At 41.7% G+C, this 27,445-nt stretch overlaps 1 protein-coding gene across 2 annotated transcripts in view; it reads left to right on the top strand.

The window, feature by feature from the left end:
• The window catches only part of csk (C-terminal Src kinase), a 40,311-nt gene extending 13,114 nt beyond the window's left edge, over positions 1–27,197 (top strand). The window contains exons 2-13 of one of the 2 annotated variants that reach the window (XM_022741455.1): positions 10,087–10,170; positions 14,179–14,292; positions 15,199–15,311; positions 18,687–18,906; positions 22,693–22,786; positions 23,460–23,525; positions 23,653–23,752; positions 23,928–24,018; positions 24,364–24,437; positions 25,150–25,345; positions 26,525–26,611; positions 26,999–27,197. In XM_022741455.1, the coding sequence (XP_022597176.1) occupies positions 10,156–10,170; positions 14,179–14,292; positions 15,199–15,311; positions 18,687–18,906; positions 22,693–22,786; positions 23,460–23,525; positions 23,653–23,752; positions 23,928–24,018; positions 24,364–24,437; positions 25,150–25,345; positions 26,525–26,611; positions 26,999–27,181 (1,353 nt within the window). In that variant the 5' untranslated portion in view covers positions 10,087–10,155 and the 3' untranslated portion in view covers positions 27,182–27,197. Of the gene's footprint in view, positions 1–10,086; positions 10,171–14,172; positions 14,293–15,198; positions 15,312–18,686; positions 18,907–22,692; positions 22,787–23,459; positions 23,526–23,652; positions 23,753–23,927; positions 24,019–24,363; positions 24,438–25,149; positions 25,346–26,524; positions 26,612–26,998 lie in introns of those variants that run through there. The other variant, XM_022741463.1, reaches the window with a different exon arrangement.
• Positions 27,198–27,445: the final 248 nt, after the last annotated feature.

The following is a 27,445-nucleotide window of genomic DNA, read 5'->3' as shown; positions in this document are numbered from 1 at the left end:
TGGAGCACTGAGCCTCCCAGAATCCCCAACTCTCTGGCTGTAGGCCTGCGTCCCCTCCACTTCCCAACCCTCCTGTCACCACTTTGGGAGCTTCCACCTCTTGTCTGCCTCCACATATCATTTTGCACTAAGGCCGCAGTAGTCCTTAGTCATTCTGTCCTTCTATTCTACTCTGCATTTTCACACAGACTCATGCATGCCTACATCAGCAGCAAGATTTTGTCTTCATCTAATAGCTAAAAGATAAATGGAGCCAAGTCTGTACAGCTGCCCACACACACACACACACACACACACACGCATAACACTGCTGTTAATGTACTTTTGAGCATGAATCACTTTCTCAGTTAATTTGTTAACCCTCACCAGTGCGTACTTAGCATAGACCTACATGATGAGCCTCATATCCTATCATTTTTAAAGGCACTCGGGTATTTTTCATTGTTAACTATTAAAGGAAAAGGCCAATTCTGCTCTTATCAGCATTTCCCCTAAAGAGACTTCAGCCAACAGTATATTTGTCCTACTCTCAAATTTTGTCTGTATCCACGGTCTGATGAAAGAGCCATATTGTTGCACTGGGACACATATTCTTTTATTATTTTCTACATTGCAAGTGTGGTTTATTCTGAAACAACTCTACTGCATCCTCAATCTTTCAGAGTAGCCCCGTGTTGGCCATGTTACACTGTAGTGCTAGTTTCACGCACTGGGAGGAATTAACTTAAATTAACTTGAATGAATTCAATTTTTAAAGGAGCAATCCTCAGATTTTCCACACTAAGTTCAGTTTACTATATTATTATAGTACTACTATTACTTACTATTATATTATAGTATTCTGTGGGTCTGGAGGTAGCCTTCTTAACTCACAAGAGATGCTGCTGAGTTGGATCATGGGAAATGTAGGATTCAGCATTTCTGGAGTTGTACCGCTACTAGAGACTAAAAGACAGGATATCTCAGTCTGTGGTGCTTTAATTTTGACGATACATTATTTAATCTGTCTCTAAGAAGGCCTCGGACTTAATGAAAGTGCAGTGATAAATTGCTGAACTCCACCTTTGATATATTTAGTAGCATTAAGATTTCAGAAAAATATGTGATTTCACTGAATCTTCTTTTTCTTCTCAAGTCTTCTTGCATTTGGCATGCATTCTTACTTTAAATACAAAAACCACAGTGTAGAGTCCTGGAAACGGCACCCATCATGGTCCAAATATAAATGGGGAAATCCTGTAAGAAAAGTAGTACAAGCAGGCACACCCCCAGCAGGCAGACTCTTTTATGCAGCGTCTCCATAATGTATGCAATGATGAAAACGACTGCAGCCTGCCTCCGCCTGCATGGATATTGAGAGGATATAAATAGCCGGGGCTGGATGAGTGTGCGCTGAGACTGGAACCGCAGCACACAGAGCTTAAACAATAAGCCGTCACCACTACCCTTCCTCCCCTCTGCTTTCTCCAGTCCAGCAGCCTCCCACAGCTCGAGAGGGTGGGTGGGAGGGGGGATTCTCTCTCCCTCTTCCTTTCTTTCTTCCACTTCCTGCCTCTCTGCTTTTGTAATCTGTCATCAGTGGCGAGCCCGAGCCTGTCACTTGTTACGTCAGAGAGACAGGAGGGCTGGCTGTTTACCCACCTGTCTGTCTGTATGTCTGACTGTAGTGGGAGAGGTATATCTGTCACGCTGCTCTATTTTTCATTCACTTAGATAAAAATAGGGGGTGACGGCTGTAGATTAGACACGCACATGACTCCTCTGCTCTACTGCAAAGAAATGGTGTTTTTTTTTTCCTCTTTTGCTCAGTTTAGAATTTCACCGCTTTCTCATTGGTAAATTGTGTTTTCTAGCATCACTTTAAACCATTTCTCTTTGAGTATAAAGCAGACTTTTGACTGGCATAAAGTTATTGTTTATAGCAGAGCCTTGCTGTTTTTGTTTGCTTAAATTTGACGTCATAAAAAGTCTTATTTATCTACTATTTTTGTATTATGGGGCTTTAAACTTTGTCGGTATTCCTGATCACATTCGGGAATTGGTGGTGAATGATTTGCTCAAACGGATTCAGGCTATTTCAAGCCATCATGTCTTATTATCATTTGTTAGAAGGAGCAGGACAAATGAACGTGTTTAGATTGTAGAAGTGTACTCTGAAGGTTGTTAGTTCAAATCCCTGAGCCATCTGGTGAATCTGTGCAGGGGAAACGTCATTAATCTTACATTTCTCTCCCCCAGCAACGATTAACAGTGAGATACCCTTGAGCAAGGCACTTAAATCTAATCCCTCTAGTGCAGCTGCTGGTTGATGCTAGAAGTCTGTGGTTGTGCTGGGCAGCATTTTAGAGTAATAAATGTTTAAATAAATGTTTAAAAGACCACTAAAGAACCTCAACCCAGAAGACTGCATCCATCTGTCTTTCTCTGAAAGAGTTTCAGTGGGACAGGGAAAAGAGCACTACAGCTAAAAAAAAAAAAAAGGTGAAGATCGCTAGAAATGTTTAATGTGGCAGATGGCAGAGGCAGACTCACAGTTGTAATGATTGGGTAAGCCACAGTCTCTCTTAACTTCCTTCGTTGCATGATCATCTCCTTCATTATTTACCATCCCTTGCAGTTCTCTCCTGTCTCTCTGCTCTACTGGAGATTTCAGTGTCCCCCTCTGTGCTCCTGTTCGTACCAGAATACTTACACAACTTTAGTTTCCTCCTCTGACTTATCCCTGGTATAATTCCAGGAATCTCTTTCGGGATCAAGTATCTGAGCTTTTGTATATTTGATAATGCACTTCTAATCTTTCTTAGTATGGAAGGTTAAGGGTGATTTATGTGAAATTTGAACTCCTGGTTAAATTATTGGTACAGCATGTGCCTTTAAATTGCATAATTGCTGTTACCCGCTTAGCAGCAAAACTGCACAAAACTACAAACATCAAATGTGGAAACATTCATCTGGACCGCGACTTTGATTTAAACATCGGTTAAATTTCATCAGTCTCTAGTTAAGAGCAGCCGATAAAGATGAACTCATCTGTGAACTGTATGTAATTTACCATAACCATATCACTCTTGGTATCAAAACTGTTGCTTGAAAACACTGTTCGGTTGTGTTTCTGTGTGGTGAATGAACAGGGTTGTACGTTTGTTTTGTTGCCTTATCCCTACACTGAACACTGTCTGTCAGAGTCATGTGATCACTGAAGCACAGGAGGCCCAGTAGCGGCTGCCTGCTGTGGTGGGAGACAGCTCATCCAGATGAAAAGGACATGAGGACACTGAGGCATACTAAATGTCTGGGGATACTGCTTCCATCGCTGGGCACATTATCTCTGCATTTGCACTAATTGAAGCCCACTTCCTGGTTCCTTGTAGGGGGTCGCTTGGCACATAAATGTACACACATATCCACATTAAACGAGGTGTACACACCACATCTTCTCCCTGGAGCTCTACCAAGAACAGGGCATTTTGTGTCTCATTAATATAAAGACTGTTTTATGAGTGACGTAACGGCAGGCCAACTATAGGTATCGGATTGTAGCCTACTACTGTAGCTTGGCAAAACTAACTGGCGGCTCGTTTTAAGGCACAGGTTCTGAATACAGACTGTGTGTTTTTCTCTGTGGAGTGAGCGTTTTGATACTTTCTCAGTAGTTAAGACATGGATATCTCCCTTTCAGCAATATGTGGGAACTTTAATTTCGGCTTCAACGCTGTTGCATTGAGTAGCCTATTTATTCTTTTTGTGTTGAGTGCAGTCCTTAGGGAGAACAAGTCTGTCTTAGTGTGTTACTGGGTTTTAAAATCGAGAGGGTGTTGATAAAAAATATTCCTCAGTGTTTTTCTGTAATTAAAAAGTAACCGTCTTGTTGTCAGTTTAGATTACTTTTGCTGTATGTGTGTTAAGACAAAGGCAGAAATCAATGAGACGCATAATTAAAAATTCATTTAAAGTGAATTGTTAATAAATCCAGGTATTTGCATACATTCACATTCATATGGAAGCTGGTCCAGCAAAAATAGACCTGCCGTGTAAAGATATCAGAGTGGTTAAAAGAGCTGGGGTCATGCGTGGCTGACAGACCCAGTGAACACAAACTCTCTCACATTCACACTCACACAGACACACACACTAGCTAAAATAGCAGAGGATTGTCTCCGACAGCCGCAACTGAGCCAGAACACGACGCAGCCATGCGCTCGGTGATCGCTGAGCAGGCATATAGAGAACGGAGAAGCAGGCTTTTTGTCAGATTGCATAGCACACTTGTCAGAATTGGAAGTTGGAAGAGGGATCACAAATGGGTTGATTTAAATGAAGTAGCTGTGTCACTTGTGCTGATTAACAGTGACCGTCATCACTGGTCCTTAATAAGAGCAGGAAAAAAAACAGTCAGCGATCATCTGTTCAATCATTGATAGTCAAGCTGATCGCCAATCAGTACAAGTCTAGTCTGTTCTGTTAAAAATAGGCACCTGCACTGTTTGTAGGAAGTAACTGAAACTCAGTTTCAGCCTCAGCTGAATGTCTGTAATGTAATTGTGCAATAGTGACAGAGGTAAAAATGCAAATTGTGCTGAACATCAAACATGAGGAGAGACACTAAAATGTATTACCTCACTTTTGTGCACAAATCTGAATTTGCATATTTCCCAACCAGGGTATCACATTTGTTCACTGTGTGCCGTGGGCACCACCTCAAACGTGTCATACTGTATATGGTCATAATTTTCTATTGCAAACAGGTCTCCTGTCAGCTACTTTACATATGAGAAAATGCGATGCAGCCACAAGTCATTTGTTGTTGACAGTTCCATGCTGTCCACTCTGCAAAGCGTCCGTCTCTCTGAGCGTTTTTTGTGAGCTTATACTGTACATTTGCATACCCAGTAGGTCACATTTCCATATTTTCCCCCGTTTCTTTTTGCTGCCAGTACACTCTACAATACAAACTTTGTACTGAGACTCGGTCAGGGTCCGGTCTAATGACTTAAGCTAAAAACTGCATTCTCAAAAAACCAACACAAAGCTGCAATGTAAGAACATTTAGTTCTGTGTATAGCCCTGTCTTTGCATCATACAGAGCACTTGTGTGACATTACTTGACCAACCAGATGATGGGAATGTTGTTTACTGGTTAATGCTGTGTGATGGCAGCTGTTGTTTAATGCTGGCTCAGTAAATTGAATTTCGCCGAGGACAAATGATGACATCCTTATTTAAACAGACATATGTCTGGGCCATGCTAAATTGTCACCCCAAGTAAAAGCAGAGTTTTATAACCTCTTGACACTGTGCTAATAGCACTGTAATCTGTGAATGGCCCTGGGCCTGCCTCAGAGCAGAGGCTTCTTTTTACATAACCCACAGCTTTGTCACAGTAGTTTTAGAAAACTGACAACAGCAGCCTCAGTTAAACTTGTTTATTTATCCAGGGAAAAGCTGACAGAGCAACAATCAGCTAAACATTCTCACAGTGGCTTGCACATGGTAGGTGTCCAGTACAAAGAGCACTGTGAGTCTTGGGTTGAGTGTCAGCTAATAAGACTTGGATTAGAGTGTAAGATAAATGCCCAGAATTATAACCTGTAATGTGCTGCTAAAGCAGAACTGTGGAGATCTGAGGCTTAACTCCATCAAGTGACAAATCTCTGAGCTGTTTCACTGACAAGGAACAGGGAGACTGGTAGTGTTAACATTAATGAAACAGGGAATGTGCTCTTACTCTATGGTTATTGTCTGTACTGTCACTGGATCAAGTCAGTTTCTCATTCAGTGTCAGAGCAGTTTGTATGTCTATGGTGTAAAATCACAACAAAATAAAATGTTTTCTAAACTGGAACAAATTTAACTGCATGAAGTGAAAAGAAGCACATTGAATAATGAGGTGTGGTCAGACAGATATGACAAGCAGAAACCCTCATGAATCAACCCAGCACCAGCATACCTTCAGTTTTAAAGTTATTGTTTGATCATCTATAATTTAAACCTTCTTTTACTTTAAAAAATATATTTTTTCTCTTTCAACAAAATGAAGCATCACCATCTTCAGGAAGACCTGTCTTTAGCAAGGCCCACCAGCCTATAGCAAAGACACATAGCTGATACATGATGCTTTTTGACTGTAGCTATGCTTGTGTGATGAGCAGAGCGGTGTAGCTTCAGGATTCTGGATGCTGGTGTTGTACAGAAACAAAGGTTAATATTACTTTATTCTCAAAGTACAGTGGATATCAAGAACATGTCTCAGAGGCACAGCCAGCGCAGGGAAATATTAATGTGGTGAAACGAGATCGCACAGGCACGCAGTAGATAGTAAACAAGCAACAGGACCCCGCATTCACTTTATCAAGTCCATCTCGATTTACCAAAGCAGCTCCTGTGCAGTAGGTTGATATGAGGCACAAAGACTTTTGGAGACAGTTCAAGTACAACATGATTTAGCACACAATCCTAGTGATAATGGAAATGGCACATAAGACACAAACAGTAGTAACATTACTGTCATCTGGCATAGCGAAGGAAAAGGCAGTGCTGCACTCTGGGAAGTACTACTTCAAAGACTGCTGGTCGGTGTGTTGCCATGACACTGTCACCAGCATCTCCTGTCGCACAGAGAGAGGAAATTAGGAGGAGGGGAGTGGAGAAGGAAGTGATTTCCACTGGTGTGTGGCATATCTGGTAGCTGGGGTGAACTAGAATGCTAAATGCACGCTTTGATGTGTGACCTTAACATATGATGATGAGCCATAAAGTTAGTCTTTTTATTAAAAAGACTCTGGTGCTGGTGTCAAGTGCTCAGCTGGTCCCTGATCCTGGTTTGATTTTAAAATTATTAGGCCGTGCTGAGACTAATAATAGCACTGTATCAAAAATGCAAGGCCCCTGATTCATTTCATTGAAGCCATTGCATTCATAAAGTGGGACTACCACAGCAGAGGGCTTACGCTAACATGAAATGAAATAAAAATACAGGCAAATCTGGAGAAGTTGATTCTGGCATTTCCCGCAACGCAGGGCATCATCAGCCCCCTTGTATCCAGAGCTTTGTATTAAATCCAAGCCGATGCAATCGATGCAAACACACACCTAGTAAAATCCTTTGCACTGAGGATCATAATGTTGAAGTAAAATATTGCTGCTCTGACAACTTTCCAGAGTTGTAAAATCCTGTCTCAAAGGGATATAAACTGTTGTGCAGTGTCTTGGTGTGTAATAAGCTTCAAACTAGGCTTACTGGTTCATATTTCATCTCCTGACAGGTAACTCGAGCAGCATACCTAAAACACACTTCTTTTCTTTATATTTTTGACACGTTACTATTATCAGCCTGAACACAGCTTTGGTTTTATGCGTAGATATTCAGTGGAGAATTACTATACCCTCTTTCTCAGCATCAAACATGTATGGTGTCACTATGCATTCATTCTCAGTATGGGTATCTTCTCTGAGAGAAACTGAGTGAAGTCTTGTGCCAGAGTGTAGACAGTGTCATTGCTCTGCAGTCTGCTATAGAAAATTGAATTGAAGAAGAACTCTTTTCACTCACTGGCTTTACTGAGTACCACTTGACTGACTTAAGAAGAGTGATGTGAGCAGTGTGATGCTGAAGCTCTTGAATAGCTGGCAGGCATTCCTCAGCATTGAAGAGCATTAAGAATAGCACTCATTTGCCTCTCCTATATTGTCCAGCTCGTGTGGCTGTGGGTTGGCGAGCCACACTGCTCTGTTCCAGCAGCAGTGCGTTAGACGTAAAGAGTGTTAAAGGGAAAGAAGCGCGTGCCCTCCGGGTGCACCGGAGCAGCCTGGCCTTGGATATATTTGGCTCTGTCAGTTTGCATACAGATCTGCAATGGTCTGCAATTAGGCTGTTTCCTGTTTGAACACAGGATATGGCAGTGCATTGAAGCTTGGCCATAGATGCTCTCAGAGAGCATGCCAGCCAGTAGCCAAGCCCTCTGAAGGAGATGCATCATTTTCATGGGTCTAAAATTACACAGTGCACTGAGTTACTTTGAGAGTGCTGGTGGGAAACAACTGGCTTACGTTCACTGGACAAAAAGTTCAGCTACTTTCCATCAAATAGACTAAATCACAGTGAAAGCTATAGGCCCTATTAATGCAGGGCAAATCAAAGTGAGGGGAGAGGTTAAAGAAGGCATTTTGAGTTGGGATTATGATTAACTTGTTTTAGTGCTTTATTCACCATTTTATTGATCTATTGTGACCTGACTGTTAAGAGTGGCTGTAGTCAGTCTAAAGGGAGGCAGTGACCAGAGTACCCATGCTCACACTGGACTCCCAACTACAGCCCCTCCCATCCTCATATGAAACGCTGGAAAAATATGTGCAGCTACTTCCTCCTTCTTACTCACCTCCCTGCCCATTTCAACTTCCTGTTCTCTGACCTGGTCGGAAGTGAGATGCTTTGAATGGAGGCTACTGCGGGAAGCCTTTATTCACTTATGGATCAACCATCAAGCTATGATAATATTTAGCTTGTTGGCACTGATTTATCACTGTGTCTCTGACGATGAGGGGCTACAGTAGAAATCAAAAAGCCCTTTAAGGGTGTGTGACATATAAGAGACATGTAAAAACACACACACACACACACACACACACACACACACACACACACACACACACACAGTTTCCAGCTGCACAAAAAGACAATAGAACACACACACATATAGGTTAATGTAGGCACAGATGTAGAGACACACCCTCCCAGGCACACACCAGTACCCTCTACATTATTATACACACTTTCAGCCACACACTTTGACACACCCAACCACACATGGAAACTGAAACACAGATGCACACACTCTCATCACTTGCAGTTTATGTCTCCATGTTCTTTCTCCCTCTTCCCCCCCTTCTCTTTCTCTGTACCCCAAACCCCCCCCCCCCCTGTTCTCCTTGTCACTGGATCAAGGTCACCTTTTAAAAGTCTAGTAATTGGCTACAGAAGCAAGATGCTCAACAGACTTTCAGAATTTCATATTTTGCATCCAGTGACTATATTATTACTATAATTAAAGAGTTAGAAAGCCACCTCTCAGATAGCCATGTGTCTTTTAGCTGTCTTTTATCAGCAGCTTATTTTGTTTGTCAAAGGAACCAAAAATCAGAAACTGGTAGGATACATATGCAAGTCCAGGCATGTTATTGGATTTGAACCGCTGACCAAAGACAGTGCCTCTATTATTTTAGAGCTAGAACACATTTTTGACTAATCCACATACTCATTTATCTCCAGACACCTTTTCATAAAATACAAATGTACCCTCACTGGTTGACATGCAGTAAGATGCACTGATGCTTGTGGTTTTCTTTATGTGATAGTTAAAATGCATTTTACACCAGAACCAGTGATTATAGCACATACTGCTACACGTTTTCTGTTTATCCCAGTTAAATATAATCCCCACCCTGACTGTAGAGGGAGCATATAGAAAAGAAATACAGTAAGGTCATTTGAAAAGGTCATTCAGCTGCCGGTGTGGGAGGCAAGATGTGGTTATTTAGTTGTGCTTCTGTGACTTGTTTTCTGTGGACATGTACTACATTCTCAGCTGAGGTCTTTTCTAAAACAACAGCTACACTTGCATGCACATTTTACAGACAAAGATAGATCAGGAATTAGGGCCGGGTATTGCCCCTGATTTCCCGAACTGACTCAATTCCAGTTGGCAAGGTCCCAATTTGATGCAATTTCCAAATCAGTTCGATTCAACATCGATTCGGCAATGGCAGTTGCAATTTTACTTGAGAGTAAGAACTAATGTGGTTACTTGTACCATTAATCTGGTATTATTAAAAACATTAAATGTGTATGAGCCCATCCACGGGAGACTGTAAAAGGCATATATTAAAAGATTGATCTCAGGATTTTATGAATCGATATTCATTATTCAAATGAAGATCGATTTGAATCAGAGAATCGATTTCTTTCAACCCAGCCCTATCCATAATTATCTGAAGTAAGAGATAAGTATATAGCTAACATTCATTCTTTAAAATGAACAGATTATTAGTTGTATTTCTAATGCCTTTTTTTTTTTTTTTCTTTTCTTACAGCTCTGATGGTACGAGCTGAACACTGACCGCTACCTGCCTGAGGACACCTGCTGCCCAATTCCCTTCATCATGTCTGGGATCCACGTAAGTGAAGCACAAATTGCATATTTTTTACCTTTACCTATCCAATATACAGGTCTTTACAGGTGCTCCAGTAGGCAAACACTTTCAACAATACATTTCATACAACTTCACACATCTAGACAAGAATCTACTCTGGAGTCAGCATCTGCTACTTTTTTTTTTAAACCACAGTTAGAAGAACAGCGATCTCAATGATCATCTAAGGAAAAGCATTTGTTCACTTTTCTTTAACTAATCAAACTAAACCTGACATAATATTAAAAACAAAAACAAAAGCTTCTATCTGTCTAAATGGGCTTTTCTCTTGTTCTGATACTTATTTGGCAGCATGTCTCCACTGCTGGGTGACATGCATGTTGTCTGGGTCCAGTGGCTTTCACATTTACTCTCTGAAATGTCAGTTGTTATAATATTTGTACTGAAGGAGTTGATGCATATTCTTCTGTCACACATGTCTTAAGTATGAACGCTTTAGATAAAAATGCATGTATAGATCTATATAAGCACTGTCAGTAAAGAAGTTCATGTTTAAGGTCTTTTGTTTAACATCAATGTTCAAATGAATAAACCTGGTGGGTAATTTTCTCTAATACCAGCATTCAGGTTTTATTACTGTTGTTTAATATTGGAAGTTGGTTCACTCTCTCTAGATGAAAACAACACTGTAGTACACGCTTCTGTGATCTGTCAAGGTTTTTGACGGTGCTGATCTGTTTTCAACATCAAGAATCAACTGTAATGCTCAGTAATTTCTCCATTGTTTGGTCCTGCCTGTGTTTTGTTGTCTGCAACCCTTTCCCACACTGAAGCTTCCTAATTAGTACTGAACTGTGAAGCTGCAATCCCCACTTCACTCACATGAAGTCACACTCAAAGCTCAAAGCTGTTCTATGGATAACACGCCACATTAATAAGGTAGAAGGTAATAAGGTCAAATGTGGATTTGGAATGATTATTTTCAATAACGATGATTGAGTCAATTAGTTGCTCTAAAATTATATGAAATAGTAAAAACTTCCATCATAGAGTCAACGTGACATCTTTAAATGTCTCGTTTTGTCCAAACAACAGTGTGTTGAGGTTCACTAACATGCACGTGCATATGCACATTTGCACACACAAGGGAACCAGTGCAAGAAAGAAATCCATATCTCCAGCTCTGTGTTAATGCACATCGCTGGTGTGCACACATCCATCAAAGTGCCCAGCTCAGGTTTGGTGGTTTCACATTACCAGGCTGTCTCAGTGGTTTAACTGATGCCTTAGAGTGGGATTACTGTCTCTCCTACATCCTCTGCCTTCACATGTCCTTATCGATCCAGTTTGTTTTCATCTGTCACAGCGCAGTGTTTCACTACAGTCAGGTGAAAATCTTAAAAAAAATTTAAAAAAGAATCACCTTTTTAGGAAGATTTAGAAAGACCAACACTGTGATCCCACTAAATGCTTTGAATCACACGATAACACAACAAAACACACACAATCACATCAAACGAGAGAGTTCAGTGTTTTTCCTGCATGAGTCAGGCTGTGAGACAAGCACTGGATTTATTCTTCTTCTGTGTTGTTTCTCACGCTCTCTGAAGTTTCCATCATGTTTTTGTCAGTCAATCTAAGTTGCAAGTAATTAATCATGTTGTAATGCTACAATCGTCGACCATGCCAGATTATTCAGGACATAACAGACTGTGGTTTGTTGCAGAATAAATGCATGATGGAGTCAGTGTGGTCCTGGCTTTCCAGTGATGGCAGTCTGTTTCTAAAGTCAAACAGTGGGTGTCCGCAAGGATGTCATAAGGCCATGGACCTTCTTAACCCAGAAAATTATGAGGAGCAGAAGTGTGACCTATTGGTTGTCTTACCAACTCACAGAAGTTCAAAGATTTAGTAGCTATTGTGCCTCCATCAGCAGACCACCACACTGACTTGAATGTCTCTCCAGAAGTGAACGAAAGCTGAATGATGGTTTACATCTTCCTGTTGAGCAATGATGACGTACTTTATGTAGTTGACCTCTGAAATATTTGACTATGCCATTTAAAAATATTCAGTCGTCAGATTCCTACATCACTGACTGATTAGTGGCACTTTCCTTTTAGGGAACAGGCATGTGGAAAGCCTTTGTTGTCTCTAAGACATGTGAATGTAACTTCAGGTTAAATTTAGGCCTTGATTTCCTTCCCCAGCTGCTTTGTGTGTTGTACTAGGCTATGTTTTAAATTACTAAAGATCCTCAAGGAAATTTCTCCAGCAGTCATTCTCTCCAGCAAAACCGACCTTCATAAGTCCAGTGAAGTCCTTTGGTTCAAGTGACCACACGTGGAAATTAATAACAGCGGAAAAGAAAAGGTTTCTCTTTATCTACATAACCCTCAGACACGGTTGTCAGCAGTGGTCCAAACTCATTATGCCGTATTGACTGAGGCTGCATCAGACACATGCAGCTGTACTGTGTTTTGTATGGAATAAAGCAGCTTGTACAAGGACCCTACTCGCTCAGTCACATCTGCCGCTTTGTACTCTTGCTTTTTCATTTCATCTCATTCATTCTATTGAGGCATGTTTTTGATCACTCGTCTGGGCTTATCTAATGTTGAAACTAAATAGACTCAGCATTTTCACCGCTGCCGTCATTTACATGTGTATATTAGGCATGTAGCTGCCATTTTTACAGTATTCAGAGTGACTGAGGGTAACTACAGTATAAAGCTTTAATAGCTTTGATGAGTTTCAAAGCAAGCGCTGGTAAGGAGTTTTCAGTAATGCAAATTTCTGAGGCAGTCACTTTGGTGTAGTGTCTTTATTTAATGTGTGTTTTCAGAGACCCAACTTTGTATCATACAAGCTGCAGTAACAAGAAGGCTGTAACTAGTTGGAGAGATGTATATAGTTAGCCTAAGCTTAATTTACTTGAAAACTGTCCATTTTGATGAAATTCAACAACTAAATGAGGCAGCAATGGAGGATTTAGAATAAACAAACAGCTGAATTCCTGCAAAGTTTAACAAGTTTAGCAGATCTCAGTAGCTCCCATCTCAAGTTCTTACTCTACGTTATGTTGCCTTTAATTCACATTTTTAAATGTGTTCAATTGTAAATGAGTTTTATTATACAGCTTTCAATATGAATAATAATAGTGCACTGATAAGATGGACACCTAGAAAAACAGAGATACATTTAATTACTATATGTTCTACGTGCATTTAGACCTCTGCTTTTTATTTAAACATCTGTTAGAAGAATCCAGTCTTTGGTATTAATTTGTTAGCAGTCATGACAGCATGGCTGGTATTTTTTTCACTTTGTGAGTCTGTGTGTGTGTCATCATGGCAAAATGTTGTCCTGGAGACGGCTTGTGTAGCGGGAACTACCACAGAGTACTTAGGCAGATGTTTATATGTCTGTCTGTTTATTTTGTCACCACGATAGATCATGTAAGATACAGTTACAAAACTTTACGTGGGTAGTTGAAATCAAAATGAAGGCTGAGTGGGGTGTGGGAGGTGGGTGTGGTCTGACCCATGAGTACTAATGTAGTAATAACCACTGAGTACTCATGGGTTAGCACATCGACATGTTGACGGGCGTCACTGCTGATGTGATCCTATCGCAACATAGCCTCTAGTTTATTGTGGTTTTTTTGGCTTTTATGTAGTCGACTGTACAGGTCAAACTCATTCACAACAGATGACAAATCATCTCTGGAAGATGGATGGAAATACACAAACTTGGGGAGAACATGCAAAAGATTTAAACCCAGCAGTGTGCTGCTGTGAGGCCGTGGTGACAGAACAATCATGTCATAACATTGTGAAATAGAACTTACTGCCCTCTTTAATTATTTCCATGTCCCTCCTCAGTGTCTTCTCACCTCTAGTTTTGACTTTGCTGTTGAGTATTGTAACTGGTTTCGCACAAATAACTCAGTTCAGCTCCTGAGGCTAAACTCAGAGCTAAAGTTGAATCACTGTTATTAATGTCGGTTCCTCTCTGTCCTGTGTGATGCAGGCACCATGGTCGACTGGCACAGAGTGTGTAGCCAAGTACAACTTCCAGACTGCCAACGAACAGGACCTGCCCTTCTGTAAAGGAGATGTACTGACCATCATCGGAGTCACCAGGGTAAGGAAGCCGGTGGCTGAGCACACAACTTTCAATATGTCAATAACGCGCATTTTACCAAATTTTTCAAACTGCCCAAAGGATTATTATTTGAGGAATGAGTCAAGTGTTCAGAAGTTTTTTAATCTACTTCTTAACGAGGCTGCACGGTTAATATTGTTTGTTTTAGTTTTCCCAGTTACTGATCATCAATCACTGACATATAGGTATCTGAACGACTATGTCAGCATAAATGTTCCTGACCCACGTTCCTGTTTATGTCTCAGAAACTAATGTAGAGTGTATTAATGATTAAAAGCTAAATGGACAGCTTCCTCCTCTGGCTCGTAATAGCCAGCGTAGCAATTTCACAATACTGAACTGTTTCAGCAAACGGTAACACCAATAACTGAAAGTGGTGTGTCATATCTCAAGCTCAACTATGATCCAGCACCAGCAGTTCACAGTGAAAACAGGATGCTAAAAGACAACTAAAAGCTTACCCCCTAATGCTGACGTTCTAACAAATTAATATCACAACAACGTGCTGCTAACAATCAGAGCTACCATGTACAAAACAAACAAGCTGCTCGCTAAAAGAAAAAAAACGCACAATGTGAGTGAATATAATTCCATCAAACAGTCAGTTCTTTTCTAGCCAGAGCCTCTGGTTCCCATTTGTGCTTCAGAGAATACAGCAGCCCTCACTGTTTGCAGCAGCTTATTCCCACAAATGTCAGGTTGAACCAGTGGTGATGAAGTGGATTGCAGCATCCATGCAATATGTGCAGAGTACTGTAGGTTTCTAATCCAACAGCTTTACCTCTGCTACCAACTCAGTGTGTTTAGAGAATGACTCTGGTTTATGTTGAGATGACTGCATACCTCGATAATTAAGTTATGTTGTCTCGTGTTTGGCTGTTTCAGGATCCCAACTGGTACAGAGCGAGGAACACAGTGGGCAGAGAGGGCACCATCCCAGCTAACTATGTCCAGAAAAGGGAAGGAGTCAAGTCAGGAGGGAAACTCAGTCTTATGCCGTAAGTACCAGAGGGGCAACAGGAGAAACCCAACTAAACTTTGCGTGTCTCTGTGTGTGTATGGGCTTTCTTGAATGGCTCACACTCAGACATTGTTTAAAATGAATGTCTTACACTGTCATGGTGTTTACACATCATTTTTATGATGAATAGCTGTAGACTGTTAACACTGAAATGTTGTATTTAGAAAGAACATTATGGGAAAATGACACATGATGCCAAAGTGCAGTACAGGAATAAGACAGTATTATTAAAGATGATAACTGCAGATGTTTATGTGTTTCTGTTCACTGCCACATATGCTCTCCATCTTTTTTTAAGTGTGTGAACAAGTTGTTGTACCACCTTTCACTTCTGTTCCCTGCAGCAAGTGAAAACATAGTGTTGATTTCAAAAGTCAGACAAAGCATCAAAAGATGGAAACTCGATCTCTTACAGTCTTTTGGTCTTCACTGTTCCTTCTCTTGTTGCTGTCTGGCTGCCACAGAGGCCAGGACCAGCTGCGTGCTATGTTTGAATCATGCTTTTTGAAACTGCTGCTATTTCAAAAGGAGGAAAATATAACGAGAGGCATATGCAAATGAGAGGAGACGGGGAAGCTGAGAGCGTACTGGCTGCTACAGTATTTAAACTTGACAGATTAGTAGAAAGTTTTTCAACTTCAGTGGTAAATGTCAGGAACTGTGGAGTTAGAAGAAGAGGATGGTCACACTACTGGGAATAGTGATGCACTGCGAGATATGCTCCACTGTGAACTATTCTGAAATGGATGGAGCCAAGTTCATTACATCAGACCTCAGCTGGATTTACACATTTACTTCAGTTTGTCAGTGATTCTAATGTTGTGTTAGAGAAAATGGTCGTTGTGTTTGTTCCTTTTGTTTTTTCCTGAGAGATATGTTTTACTTTGACAGTATTAGGTGATGTTCATTAGCTACTTAATTAAGGACTTTGAAACATTGTGTGACAACACAGTGAACTGTGCTTGTGCTCCATAGAGGAAATCTTTACACTACAAAGGGAGTTTGCCCAATGATCAATAGTCATGAGCGTGGTGGTCCTTTCAGCATTGTTTATGGAGCTCACAATAGTTGGTTGTATGACACTGTAACATTTAAGCAGCCTTTAACCCTCTTTGTCTCGCTTTATCCCCTGCCGCTGAAAGTTTGACTCTCTCCCTTTGCCACTCACACTGCCTGTGCACACCGTCTTTAACATGGTGTGGACAGGGAGTAGTTTAGTTAGCCCTGCACACAGTATGATTAACTAAAGTCCAATGCTAGCTGTAACTTTGCTAAAGCTCTGATTAGATCTATTTTAGTTAGAGGAATATAAAGTTTTGATGGCCGACACCAACAGGTAATATACTAGGGAATAAAACAACTTTTTAGCGCCGACTAACTGCTGTCACAAATTCTACATTTGATTTCACTTACTGGAATGAATAGTCTCACAAACCTTTTGCCTGATTACACTTAACTGACCTCATGTCCTGACCGCTGCCTTTGACATCACTGCACAGTGAAGTTCCTCTGGACTGGAGGCATCAGCTGTAACCCACAGGGACTTGATGATTTAGTTATGTATGACTAACAGATGTCTCAGAGCAGACCTCTCCCTCTCTTCTAGGTCACATAAGGGTTCAGTTGTGCTCTACTGTCCCATGCTCACCCTGACTTTTCAATACTCATCAGTAGATACAGTCCTCGCCTTCCTCACTGGCATCTAACAGCCTGCTCTCTCTGCTGCCCCCATGTGGCAGACATCTGCGCCAAATTCCAGCACCACCCTAAAGAAAGCTGGGGTGTTCAGCCCTTCTGTTCTACTTCCTAGTTCCCTGTTGTTTCCACCAAGTTGTTTACCACATTTTTTTGCTGTGATGTAATTTACAAAAACTGCAGCTAATTTCTATGGACAGAACAACCAGTGTGTGTCTACCAAGGGGATATGTATCTCTCTGGGCCATCGGAGCTTGGCGCTTGCTCTCGGATTAGTGGGAGTTAAGGAGCTGCTGTCCATCGGAGAAGCTGCCTGCACTGATCTAATCAACTCAACCCATATTAAGCTGCTTTGCCACAAGGGCCTCGCTGTCTGAGGAGCCCGAGTACGAAGAGGAGGAGTAGGAGGTGGAGGAAGGAGTGACGGAGGCTGCCACAGGAAAATGGGCTAAATCAATTATAGCTGTTGATTACCACCCATTCACCGGCCAAGACGGATAGAGAGACCCTGTGGGCTGCTACTGTTTGCAGCTAACGCAACCTTTCACATGAGGAGTGACATATCGATGGGGGGGCGGTGCGCTGGTTTGTGGTTGAGGTTGCTGGGATGGCAGTGGGTTTGAGCTCGGGGCCACAGGTCTGTAGAGGCAGACAGGAAGAGATGTCGAAATTTTGAATCCTTACAATGGGACTCCGTTTTTTGTCATAATCCGCCTGTTTTTACAGTGTAAACTTAGATACTCCGTTACACATAAACATTTGCAGATTACAGGTAGGAACTCACGGTGAGAAATATCTGTGTTAGAATAGAGGAGATTTATGAAGACCATGGAGCAGTAGATGACAGTGTAACCCATCCATTAGTAGTCTATAGATGTATCCCCCAGGCCATATGGTGAGGCTGGAGCAGGCTTATACAGCTAGCTTCTAATTCAGGAAGCAAGAGCTTTATTTGTTCTCAGTTCAAACCAGCAGAACTCTGACCAACTTTTTCATTCAGCCCAAGCTTGAGGTTTTTTGTCCTCCTTTTACTCCAAAGTGTGTTAAATAGTCAGCCCATCTCCTGGTCTCCCTGACCTCAGTCAGGAGCGGGTGACTTGGTTCTGTCCTATCCACCACATCGTCTGAGCAGTTTTTGCATTTTCCTGTTATTGCAATGCCTGCGTGTCAGTTTCCGACTCTGCCTCTGCCCTGAGGCTTTGTGTGTGTGTGTGTGTGTGTGTGTGTGTGTGTGTGTGTGTGTGTGTGTGTGTGTGTGTGTGTGTGTGTGTGTGTGTGTGTGTGTGTGTGTGCGCACCATGTTTCCTGTTGTTGGGGTTCAGGTACTTTCTCAGTGACTCCTCAATACCAGACGGGCCCCGCCCCTGCTCCACTCGAGCTGAACAGACTGGAAGTGCTGCCGGCTTCCCATTACCGCCCCATTCTTGTTTTTCACTTCTCATTTCAGAGGAGGACTGTGGGCTGGGATAGGTGGAAGTGAAGCTTTCTGTCTGGTTGAATTTGCAAATGAGTTCAGTGAAAATGAAAACATTACCATGATAATGTGTGGCCATCCAAACTATCAGTTTTATAATCTGAAATAATCACCTCCTTTCTCTCTTTTTCCCTTTTTCCTTTGTCCTGTCCTTCCGTCTCTACCTCTCTTCCCTCCCTGTAGCTGGTTTCATGGGAAGATAACTCGGGAGCAGGCCGAGCGGCTCCTCTACCCTCCAGAGACGGGCCTGTTCCTGGTGAGGGAGAGCACCAACTATCCCGGCGATTACACCCTGTGCGTCAGCTGCGACGGCAAGGTGGAGCACTACCGCATCATCTACCACAACGGCAAGCTCACCATCGACGAGGAGGAGTATTTTGAGAACCTCATGCAGCTGGTGGAGGTGAGGGACGTATGGGAACATAGCTGCCATTCAAGTTCCTATTTTTTTTTTCTTTACACAATACTCTTGATACCCATAATACCCTTGGCTTTCAGTGTGGTTGCTGAAAAGGGTAATTGGCTGTCATTATCAGTGCCAATTGATCATCGTTCTCTAAAGTTAATAACGGTGTGAAGTGTGAGGCACAAAATGTTCAGCTGAGCCACAGAGAGAGACTGTAAAGAAAGTTGTTCGTAAGAAAATGAAACCTTTGACTACTTCTTAGCATCCTGTCTACGACGACGTTTTCAGGCTGCTGCTGCTGGCAATGCTTTATTCTTTTATTCTTATTATTCTTTATTTACAAGGATAGCCCCTTGAGATGTCCCATGTCATTTTCAAGGGGGTCCTTACAGATGATACAAAACAAAACGAAACACAAAAACGACATCATAGTAGGAAATCATAATAAAGGTAAATACAACACAAGACTATACAAGACAATTAGACGCAGAAACAACCACACTCATACACACATACACTCAAACTTTGCTCCCATAGTCACTCCCCTTCCAGCCCATACCATAATCAGAAACAATCAGTGAACCATCTGTGAAAATACAACTGCAAGGTGACATGAATACACATACATATTTTTTTTTTTTTTTACACTTGCTTTCTGTCCTAAAGCAGCCGCTGTGGCAGAAAATACAGCTGTTCCATAAACTTTATTCCACATCAGAGTTTTTTCTTCTTTGGAAGTCTGTAGGGCTGACATGATTAGTTAATTAAGAGATAAGTCATTCAGCAGAAAAACAATCAGAAACTATTTTGATAATAATTCGATTATTTCAAGCAAAATATTCCCCGCGGTGCAGCTTCTCAGGGGTCAGGATTTGCTGCTGGTTTTGTCTTAAGTGATGGACAAAACATGAAATTTGAAGATGAATTTCAGAATGATTGTTGCAGCTCCAGAGGCCTGTATTGACTTTTCTTTCAAGCAAAACATCCTGTCTGTTCCTATTCTCAATCTATGCTTAAAAACAGTCAAAACTATTTTAAAAAAAAAACTTAGTATAAGAACTGTTCCAATGACCATGTGTTATTTCTTTTACTTACAATTCTAAATATTAATTACTGTGATTTAACTGTGCTGTGGCTTGATTACATAACGTCATAGACACAAATACACATGAACACATTCGATGTCCACTGGGAGATTCCCTAAAAAAAACAAACGTTCACGTTCACATTCTTCAACAAGCTGTCTGATCCTCTCATTCCCTCTCGGTTATCTGAAAGCCAGTTCAGAGTGTGTAGAGGGGAAGACAGGAGACATGATAGCAGAGGGAAGGAGAGAGAGAGAGAGAGGGAGAGGGGGGGGAGGCTTTCATCCTCTCAGATAAAGAGAGGAGCTGGATTGGCGGCTATCACACTTTTAATTGGACCTCATCTCTTTGCCTTGCGGGGTGTTGGAAGTGGACGACAGGAATGTGCCAGCTGGCACTGAGGCTATCTACATCCCTGGTGCATTCTTGTTATCATCAGTTCCCCACAATCTCTATCTCTCTCTATCCCTCTATCCCTCTCTCTATCTCTCTTTCTCTCTCTCTCTCCCTCTCTCTCTTGTTCACACACTCTAGGTTTGGTTCTGCCTCCACTTCCTTTCTCCATCTCCCGCCTCCCTCCTTCTCCTCCTCTTCTCGTGTGCCCTCGTGTATACCTGGCATATTGCTTTCTCTCCTTCTCTCTTTGTTATCCATCTCAACCTCTTACATTGCTTCTGCCTCCTTATGTTTCTTTCTCTCAGTCTTTCTATATCCTCATCCTCTCCTCTGTCTGAATTCCCCTGTGTCCTCTCTCTCTGTCTGTCTCTCTATAATAGCCTATGAGAGGATTCCTTGCATTCTTCTGTGTTTTTCCAGCTTGTTCTCCTGCTCTTATTAGCCCGTCACAGCAGGCTTCACTTAGACCTAAATATAGACTCACAGCATATATGCATAAATATATACCGACAGACCCCCACCTCCTTCCTGTAATGTATGTATGTCAGTTATGTGTGTCAGTCATGTATGCAGTGATACTGGTGAAGTGAAACAAAGATGGCTCCATATAGTATTTAGAGGGCTGTAAGAGCACAGTGAATGTGCTGTCAGCTACAATTCCTGTTTTGTATTTTTACCCCTTGGTTACACCCTTCTCTGTTAATTATATATAGCAAGATCTTGATTTCTCCAGGACCATTGTGTAATTAAAAAATATTTTCATGCATTAAAAGATTAACATCCTCCACGATGATATAGAAAAACAACAAATGTGATAACACATGATGTAGCTACATCTCCGTAGCACGCTGAAGGCAGTCTGTGTGTTTGTGGCTTCATTTGTCAGCTTCAGTGCTGAATAATGTAAAAAAAAAAAAAAAAAGGGGGGGGGGGGGGGGGGGGGGGGACTGACCCTTCCTTCACCATGCTGCTCCCTGGTGGTTGTAACAGTAACTCACACTCACTCACACTGGGGTCAGCTCTGCTGTGCTGCAGTTGTGTAACATTGGTTTTGATGGTGAGAGAGCTTCTTCTCCTTTTGCTGTTTTATTCATTCAGTGGTCAGACAGAGGTTTGGTGTCCTGTGTGACTTCAGCTGTATTTCCAAAAGACGGTGATGCACTATTTGTCTCTATTTTGTCATTTTTCTATCTTTCCAATTTGAAAGCACTTGATTTATTTCTTTTCTTGGATCTGAATATCTCCAAAATGAGACGTCTGCCTGATTTATTGTTGACGTCCAATCTGATTTTTAAGATGATTTGTTTGGTTTCTTGTGTTTCTGGGGGTGAAAGGTCAAATGCATTGACCTCTCCCACACCCACACACTCTCACTCTGCTGCTGGTTCCCACAGTAAATGATTCCCAACTCCACACCTCCCAGCACAGGAGTTACTGCAGAGTCTTTAGATGACATTAACACTGTGGATCTCCAGTAGAAGTTTATTCATTTCATTCGTGTGATCTTGACACCACTACAGCTGTGTGAGGGCGGTGCAGGTGCTTTGGATTTTAGTGGCTTGTATTTATTCTTTTCATGGTTAGTTTTCTGTGACATTTTGAGGATCGATTGATCATTTCAACAGTTAGCCAAGGTTTTGGGTAAAATTCTTGTTGTCATTCTAAAAATTGAGATTCGCTCCATATTGAAAGAACCTCCATCATGTTTGCTAATCTATTCGTTTTGATTTCCAGCAGCAACAGCTTACAATAAAGCAAGGCCTCGCTCCTCCTCTTGTTTTATTTCATCTTTTGTATGGAAATGAGACAGCGGTTCTTTTGTCCCTCAAGACAAAAACCTTTAACTTTGATGCGTGTTGATAAAAGTTAAACCTTTCATGCTTTATTTCTTTGGTGAAGGCGAACACCACTGATATCCCAAACATATCAAATAGAAGGAGCTCCTCACATCAACTCCCAGCACAGTCTGAGGCTTCTTTTCATCACCACCTTCATGTTCTTCTGAGGAGCGCAGCTGAAAACATCAGCCACTGCTCTGTTTTATATATCAAAAGCTTGTATACAGTCTCATCCATCAGGATTAATTTATGAACATCAGTCCCTGATCACGCTTCTAGGTCTAAGCTGGAGTAAGAGTGAGCTACTATTTAGTGCAGGCTTTTATACATTTGATTCTTTTAGATTTAGACAATGAGATTTAGACACATGGATTTTCATTGTGTTTTCTGACATTTAAACATACAGACCTTTCTCTTTCGGCATTAACATTTTTGTATTTATTTCTCTTCCCCTCTGTCTCCAGCATTACACCAAAGATGCTGATGGCCTTTGTACCAGGCTGATTAAACCCAAGTTGATGGAGGGAACAGTGGCAGCGCAAGACGAGTTCTCCAGGAGTAAGGACACACTCAGCTCATTACACTGCTCTACAGGGACACTAATGCACACAGGGACATTACTGTGGTTGTCTGTTTATACACACAATAAACAGACAAAGCCTGCATCTTCTTCAAAGCTCTGCTATCATCCCAAGTCCTAATAGCATTAATCAACAGAGGGTAATTAATCTTTCTGTGTCTGGGGACGACTGCTGGGCTTCACCAGCTCTCAAGGTCAATCTGAGTCTTCCTCCACCTCTGTCTCTCCTCATTCCTCCTCATGTACCCGTCTGACCCGGCAAATTCATACACCAGAAAACTGAAAAAAAGATAAATGTAGCAATAAATCAAGACTTTTTTCTCCCAAATGAGAGATCCATCATTCATAAAGTGGGACTTTTGCTCTGGCCAGAAGATAGCTGCCATGAATGTGAAACTCACCACTGAATATTTTAATGCATTTGTTGAATAGTTTAGTAGTTCTGCTTCTTTGATGTCTTCAACTTTTTACTTCCAATCTTATAAATTTGGTCGAATAACAATACATTTTACATATTTTTGCCTTTTACAATACATGCTATTCCCTGGAGGTTGTACAATGACACATGAGAGTAATAGTTTGATAATCAGGCAGATGATTTTATTCTCTGGCTGTGAAGTCTGCTAAGTGTCTTCTGTCCTCTCTTGGCAGGTGGCTGGGCCTTGAACAGAAAGGAACTTAAACTGATTCAGACCATTGGCAAAGGGGAGTTTGGAGGTGAGGAATTGAATTTTCAATGATCTCCACATCATTTAATTTCATACATCAGAGCCATAATGATGATATAGACCAAGGTCGTCTCAGATATTGTACTGAAACGTCACCTTGTCTGCATCCTTCACAGATGTGATGGTCGGAGACTACAGAGGGACCAAGGTGGCGGTCAAGTGTATCAAAAATGACGCCACAGCGCAGGCTTTCATCGCTGAGGCCTCCGTCATGACGTAAGATCCTGCAGCTCTTTCTTTGTCCTTCACACTACATGTGAAATATGTTTGTGTCTGTGTGTACACAGGCACGTTGTCCTCTTTTAAATGTAACACTGTCCTCAGTCACTGGCTATTTTTTTCCCAGGTTTTTGAAGAAATTTGATTTTGTTATGTTTCTGTGTTTGTCCAGGCAACTGAGGCACAACAACCTGGTGCAGTTGCTAGGGGTAATTGTTGAGGAGAGGGGCAGTCTCTACATCGTCACAGAGTACATGGCCAAGGTCAGTCTCACTAATGTTTTAGCTGTTCTTCTCAAGAGAAACACGTAAAACCTCTTTTACAACCCCTTAAATGTTTAGAAACATTTGGGAATGGTATTGAAAATGACAACAATTTAAGTTAATATTACTAATACCTTAAACAGCTTCTCCACAGCAACTCCAAATAACAAAAGTCCTATTTAAAGGACAAAACCCTGTCGTGTTTGTAGCCACCCCATAGTTTGAATTTGTGAATTGAAATACTGTAAAAACTGAAACACATTCCACACTTTCTTCACTGGAGCCACCCATGATAAAGTGTGGTCTTCTCCACATGTTGTATTAATGGTGTGAACTGTGTCACAGGGCAGCCTAGTGGACTACCTGCGCTCTCGAGGACGGACCGTGCTGGGTGGAGACTGCTTACTCAAGTTCTCACTGTGAGTCCTTTTCATCTTTGTACAGACACTTATTAAATTTGTTCAAAAAGACAAATGTTTAATCGGCACGGGTCTAGAGCTAAGCTGTTGCTCTTTAGATGACAGGATTCGAAATGAATTTCAAAAGAACGGTGTCACACACTTGACTGGCAACATAAAAGAACTGTTTGTTCACACGAGCGACCGTCATGCAGCTTGTTTGCCTTGATAAACGGCTGCTTTATCTCAAGTCAAGCGCCTTAAAGTCTTCATTTATTTTTAATTTAACAGTCATTTAGCTCATGCTGTAACCCCCACACAAGTTAAAATGAGCACAGCCATTACTCTCAGATCAGTAGGCATAAATACATGCATTCACAGGGAAGAATTTCATGATTAATTTTCAGTGTGAGCCATGTAACCCTAGAATGAACTTGTTAGAAAATTGCATGGGAATAGATTTTAACTGGATGAACGCAAAGCGAAGGAAGATTGATTTAGCTCCTTTTCATGATAAACTACTTTTAAAAATTCTTGTTTGTCCCTTGACAATTTAAATCAGAGTCCGCTTTTTCCCTCCCGCCTCCACCATCATTTTGCACTAATTCTATTTCCACTTTAGTTATCATTTACCCTGTCCTGGTATAACAGTCATAACCGCAGCCACAGATTTGTCCATGTACAGTCCAGTTATCTTAGTCATCCCGTCCTCACTCATCATCTCTCCCGTCAGTGACGTGTGTGAAGCCATGGAGTACCTGGAGGCCAACAACTTCGTCCACAGAGACCTGGCAGCTCGTAATGTGCTGGTTTCTGACGACAACATCGCAAAGGTCAGCGACTTCGGCCTCACCAAGGAGGCCTCCTCCATACAGGACACTGCCAAGCTGCCCGTCAAGTGGACCTCCCCTGAAGCACTAAGAGAGAAGGTGAGAGAGGACGGTCAGCAGACCTGGGCTGATGTGCTGTTGCTTTTTTTCTTTGCATTTGTTTTCACCTACTTTAACTTGAGTTTCAGGCTGTAAGATTTAAAGTAGTAGGACAATTCCTACTTATATTGTTAAATAAGGCTACCTGATCCTCTGAGTAAAAGCAAAATGTCACACTGCAGAGTTTAATGTCAAAAATCAGCAGACAAGCAAACAAATGTGGCAGTGTCGGTAGTCATATTAGGGGACCGAGAACAACTGGAACAGATTATCCAGCTGCCAACGAGGTGTCATCAGAGCAGCACCGTACTTTGACAGAAATAAAGAGGGAATGGATTCACATTGAGATAAGTTAGATGCTATAAAACGTCTAAAGCAATTTAGATGAGAGGAGATCAAGAGGATGTGACTGTATCAGAGTTGGACGAGAGAATATTATTCTGTCAGTGATGTTCTACTTGACAGAAACCTGCAGACATATAGATAGTTGGGCAGCTGAACTGAATAATTTGCTAACTGCCTGCCAATATAATCAGAAAGTGTAAATACATTCAGATTAAGGCATTCTCATTCTTAAATCATCCTATGAAGAGAGGCAGACTATCAGTACATGACTCATACAACAGATCTTGTGAATTGTGTTTGTACCAAAGAGGAAATTCAAACTTGGCAAATGAAACAAGTTCTCTTAAACCAGTCACACGTGCCAATAAAGAACGGAACTATTGGCACTAGTGGTTCTTGCATGAGGCCCCAATGTGTTTATAAAATAAATGTGGCAGATTTTGGATAATAGTTTGTTCCTGCTGTTTTGTTAATCAGTTCAGGTGGACTGAACTTTCTGTAACGGCAGAAGCTCAACTGTGCAGTTTAATGAAGAGGCTGCTGCTCCTCTGTTTTCTTTTATTCTTTCAATCTGCGCGTACACACTCTCTACAGCCTGTGCTTACGTTTGAACATGTTTGGTTTCACTTATTACATTTTTAATATAGACTCGGGCAAAAAATGTTACAGTACTATCACTTGGTTATTGTCATATTCACATATCCTCACTTGAACTCCTGAAATAGCACTAAACAAATAAACAAAGATCCAGGTTTTATGGACAGAAGAAGACAATAAACCTAGCTGCTCTCTGAATGAATTTATGTTCCTCTTCTTCTTTTTTTTGTCCAACAGAGGTTTTCCACCAAGTCGGACGTCTGGAGTTATGGAATCCTACTTTGGGAGATCTACTCCTTTGGGCGCGTGCCTTACCCTAGAATTGTAAGTACCTGAACACCAAGTCTCTGTGGATCACTGAGGTCTGAGGTGTACCAGCAGATGGCAGGCTTCATTGCTGGGACCAGTATTTTTATTTATTTTTTATTTATTTATTTTGAATGAAATGTCTTGTGTCGTCAGAGTTGACCTCAAAATAATTAGATTTATGCCATTTAACTGCTGGAGCACATCATGAAAATGTGACACGTTATGTGCTGCAAATTATGAATTTAATTATTTCTTCATGCTTCATCTCTTGTTACATTTCCATTACCATACTTTAGTTGTTTGTTGTTGTGGAGAAAAGCCTTTGCCTGGGATGTTGGGGTGCATTTGAGTCAGTTCACTTAGAGAATCTGATGTTAACTTTGTTATGTTTGTGTGTCTCAGCCGTTGAAAGAGGTGGTGCCCCGGGTAGAGAAGGGATACAAGATGGACGCCCCAGACGGCTGCCCGCCCGTGGTGTATGATCTGATGAAGCAGTGCTGGACCCTGGACCCCGTGGTGCGGCCCTCCTTCCGCATGTTGAGGGAGAAGCTGCAGCATATCAGAGCCAAGGAGCTCTACCTGTGAAGAGGAGGCGTGGGAGGGGGCGAGGGTAAGGGGGGGGAGAGGAGGGTGGGGCGAGACGCAGCCGAGTGCAACCGTACAGTGGGAGGAGGAGGAGGAGAAGAAGAGGGACCACAGCGCCTTCCTCTTGCCTGCCCAGCCTGTTGACCTGTGGGACTGCCTTACTGTGCCCCCCTCCCCTGACCTCAGACGTCCACCAGCCGTCCTCTGCTTCCATAGAAGGACTGTTTTCCTGTTTGTGTTGTATAGCTTTTGCCAGACAGTTTC

The sequence above is a fragment of the Seriola dumerili genome, unplaced genomic scaffold, assembly GCF_002260705.1.
Source record: "Seriola dumerili isolate Sdu_G_001 unplaced genomic scaffold, Sdu_1.0 BDQW01000003.1, whole genome shotgun sequence".
Taxonomy (NCBI): Eukaryota; Metazoa; Chordata; class Actinopteri; order Carangiformes; family Carangidae; genus Seriola; species Seriola dumerili.
Note: the sequence above shows the minus strand (reverse complement) of the source record. Positions and strands in the feature narration are given on the sequence as shown.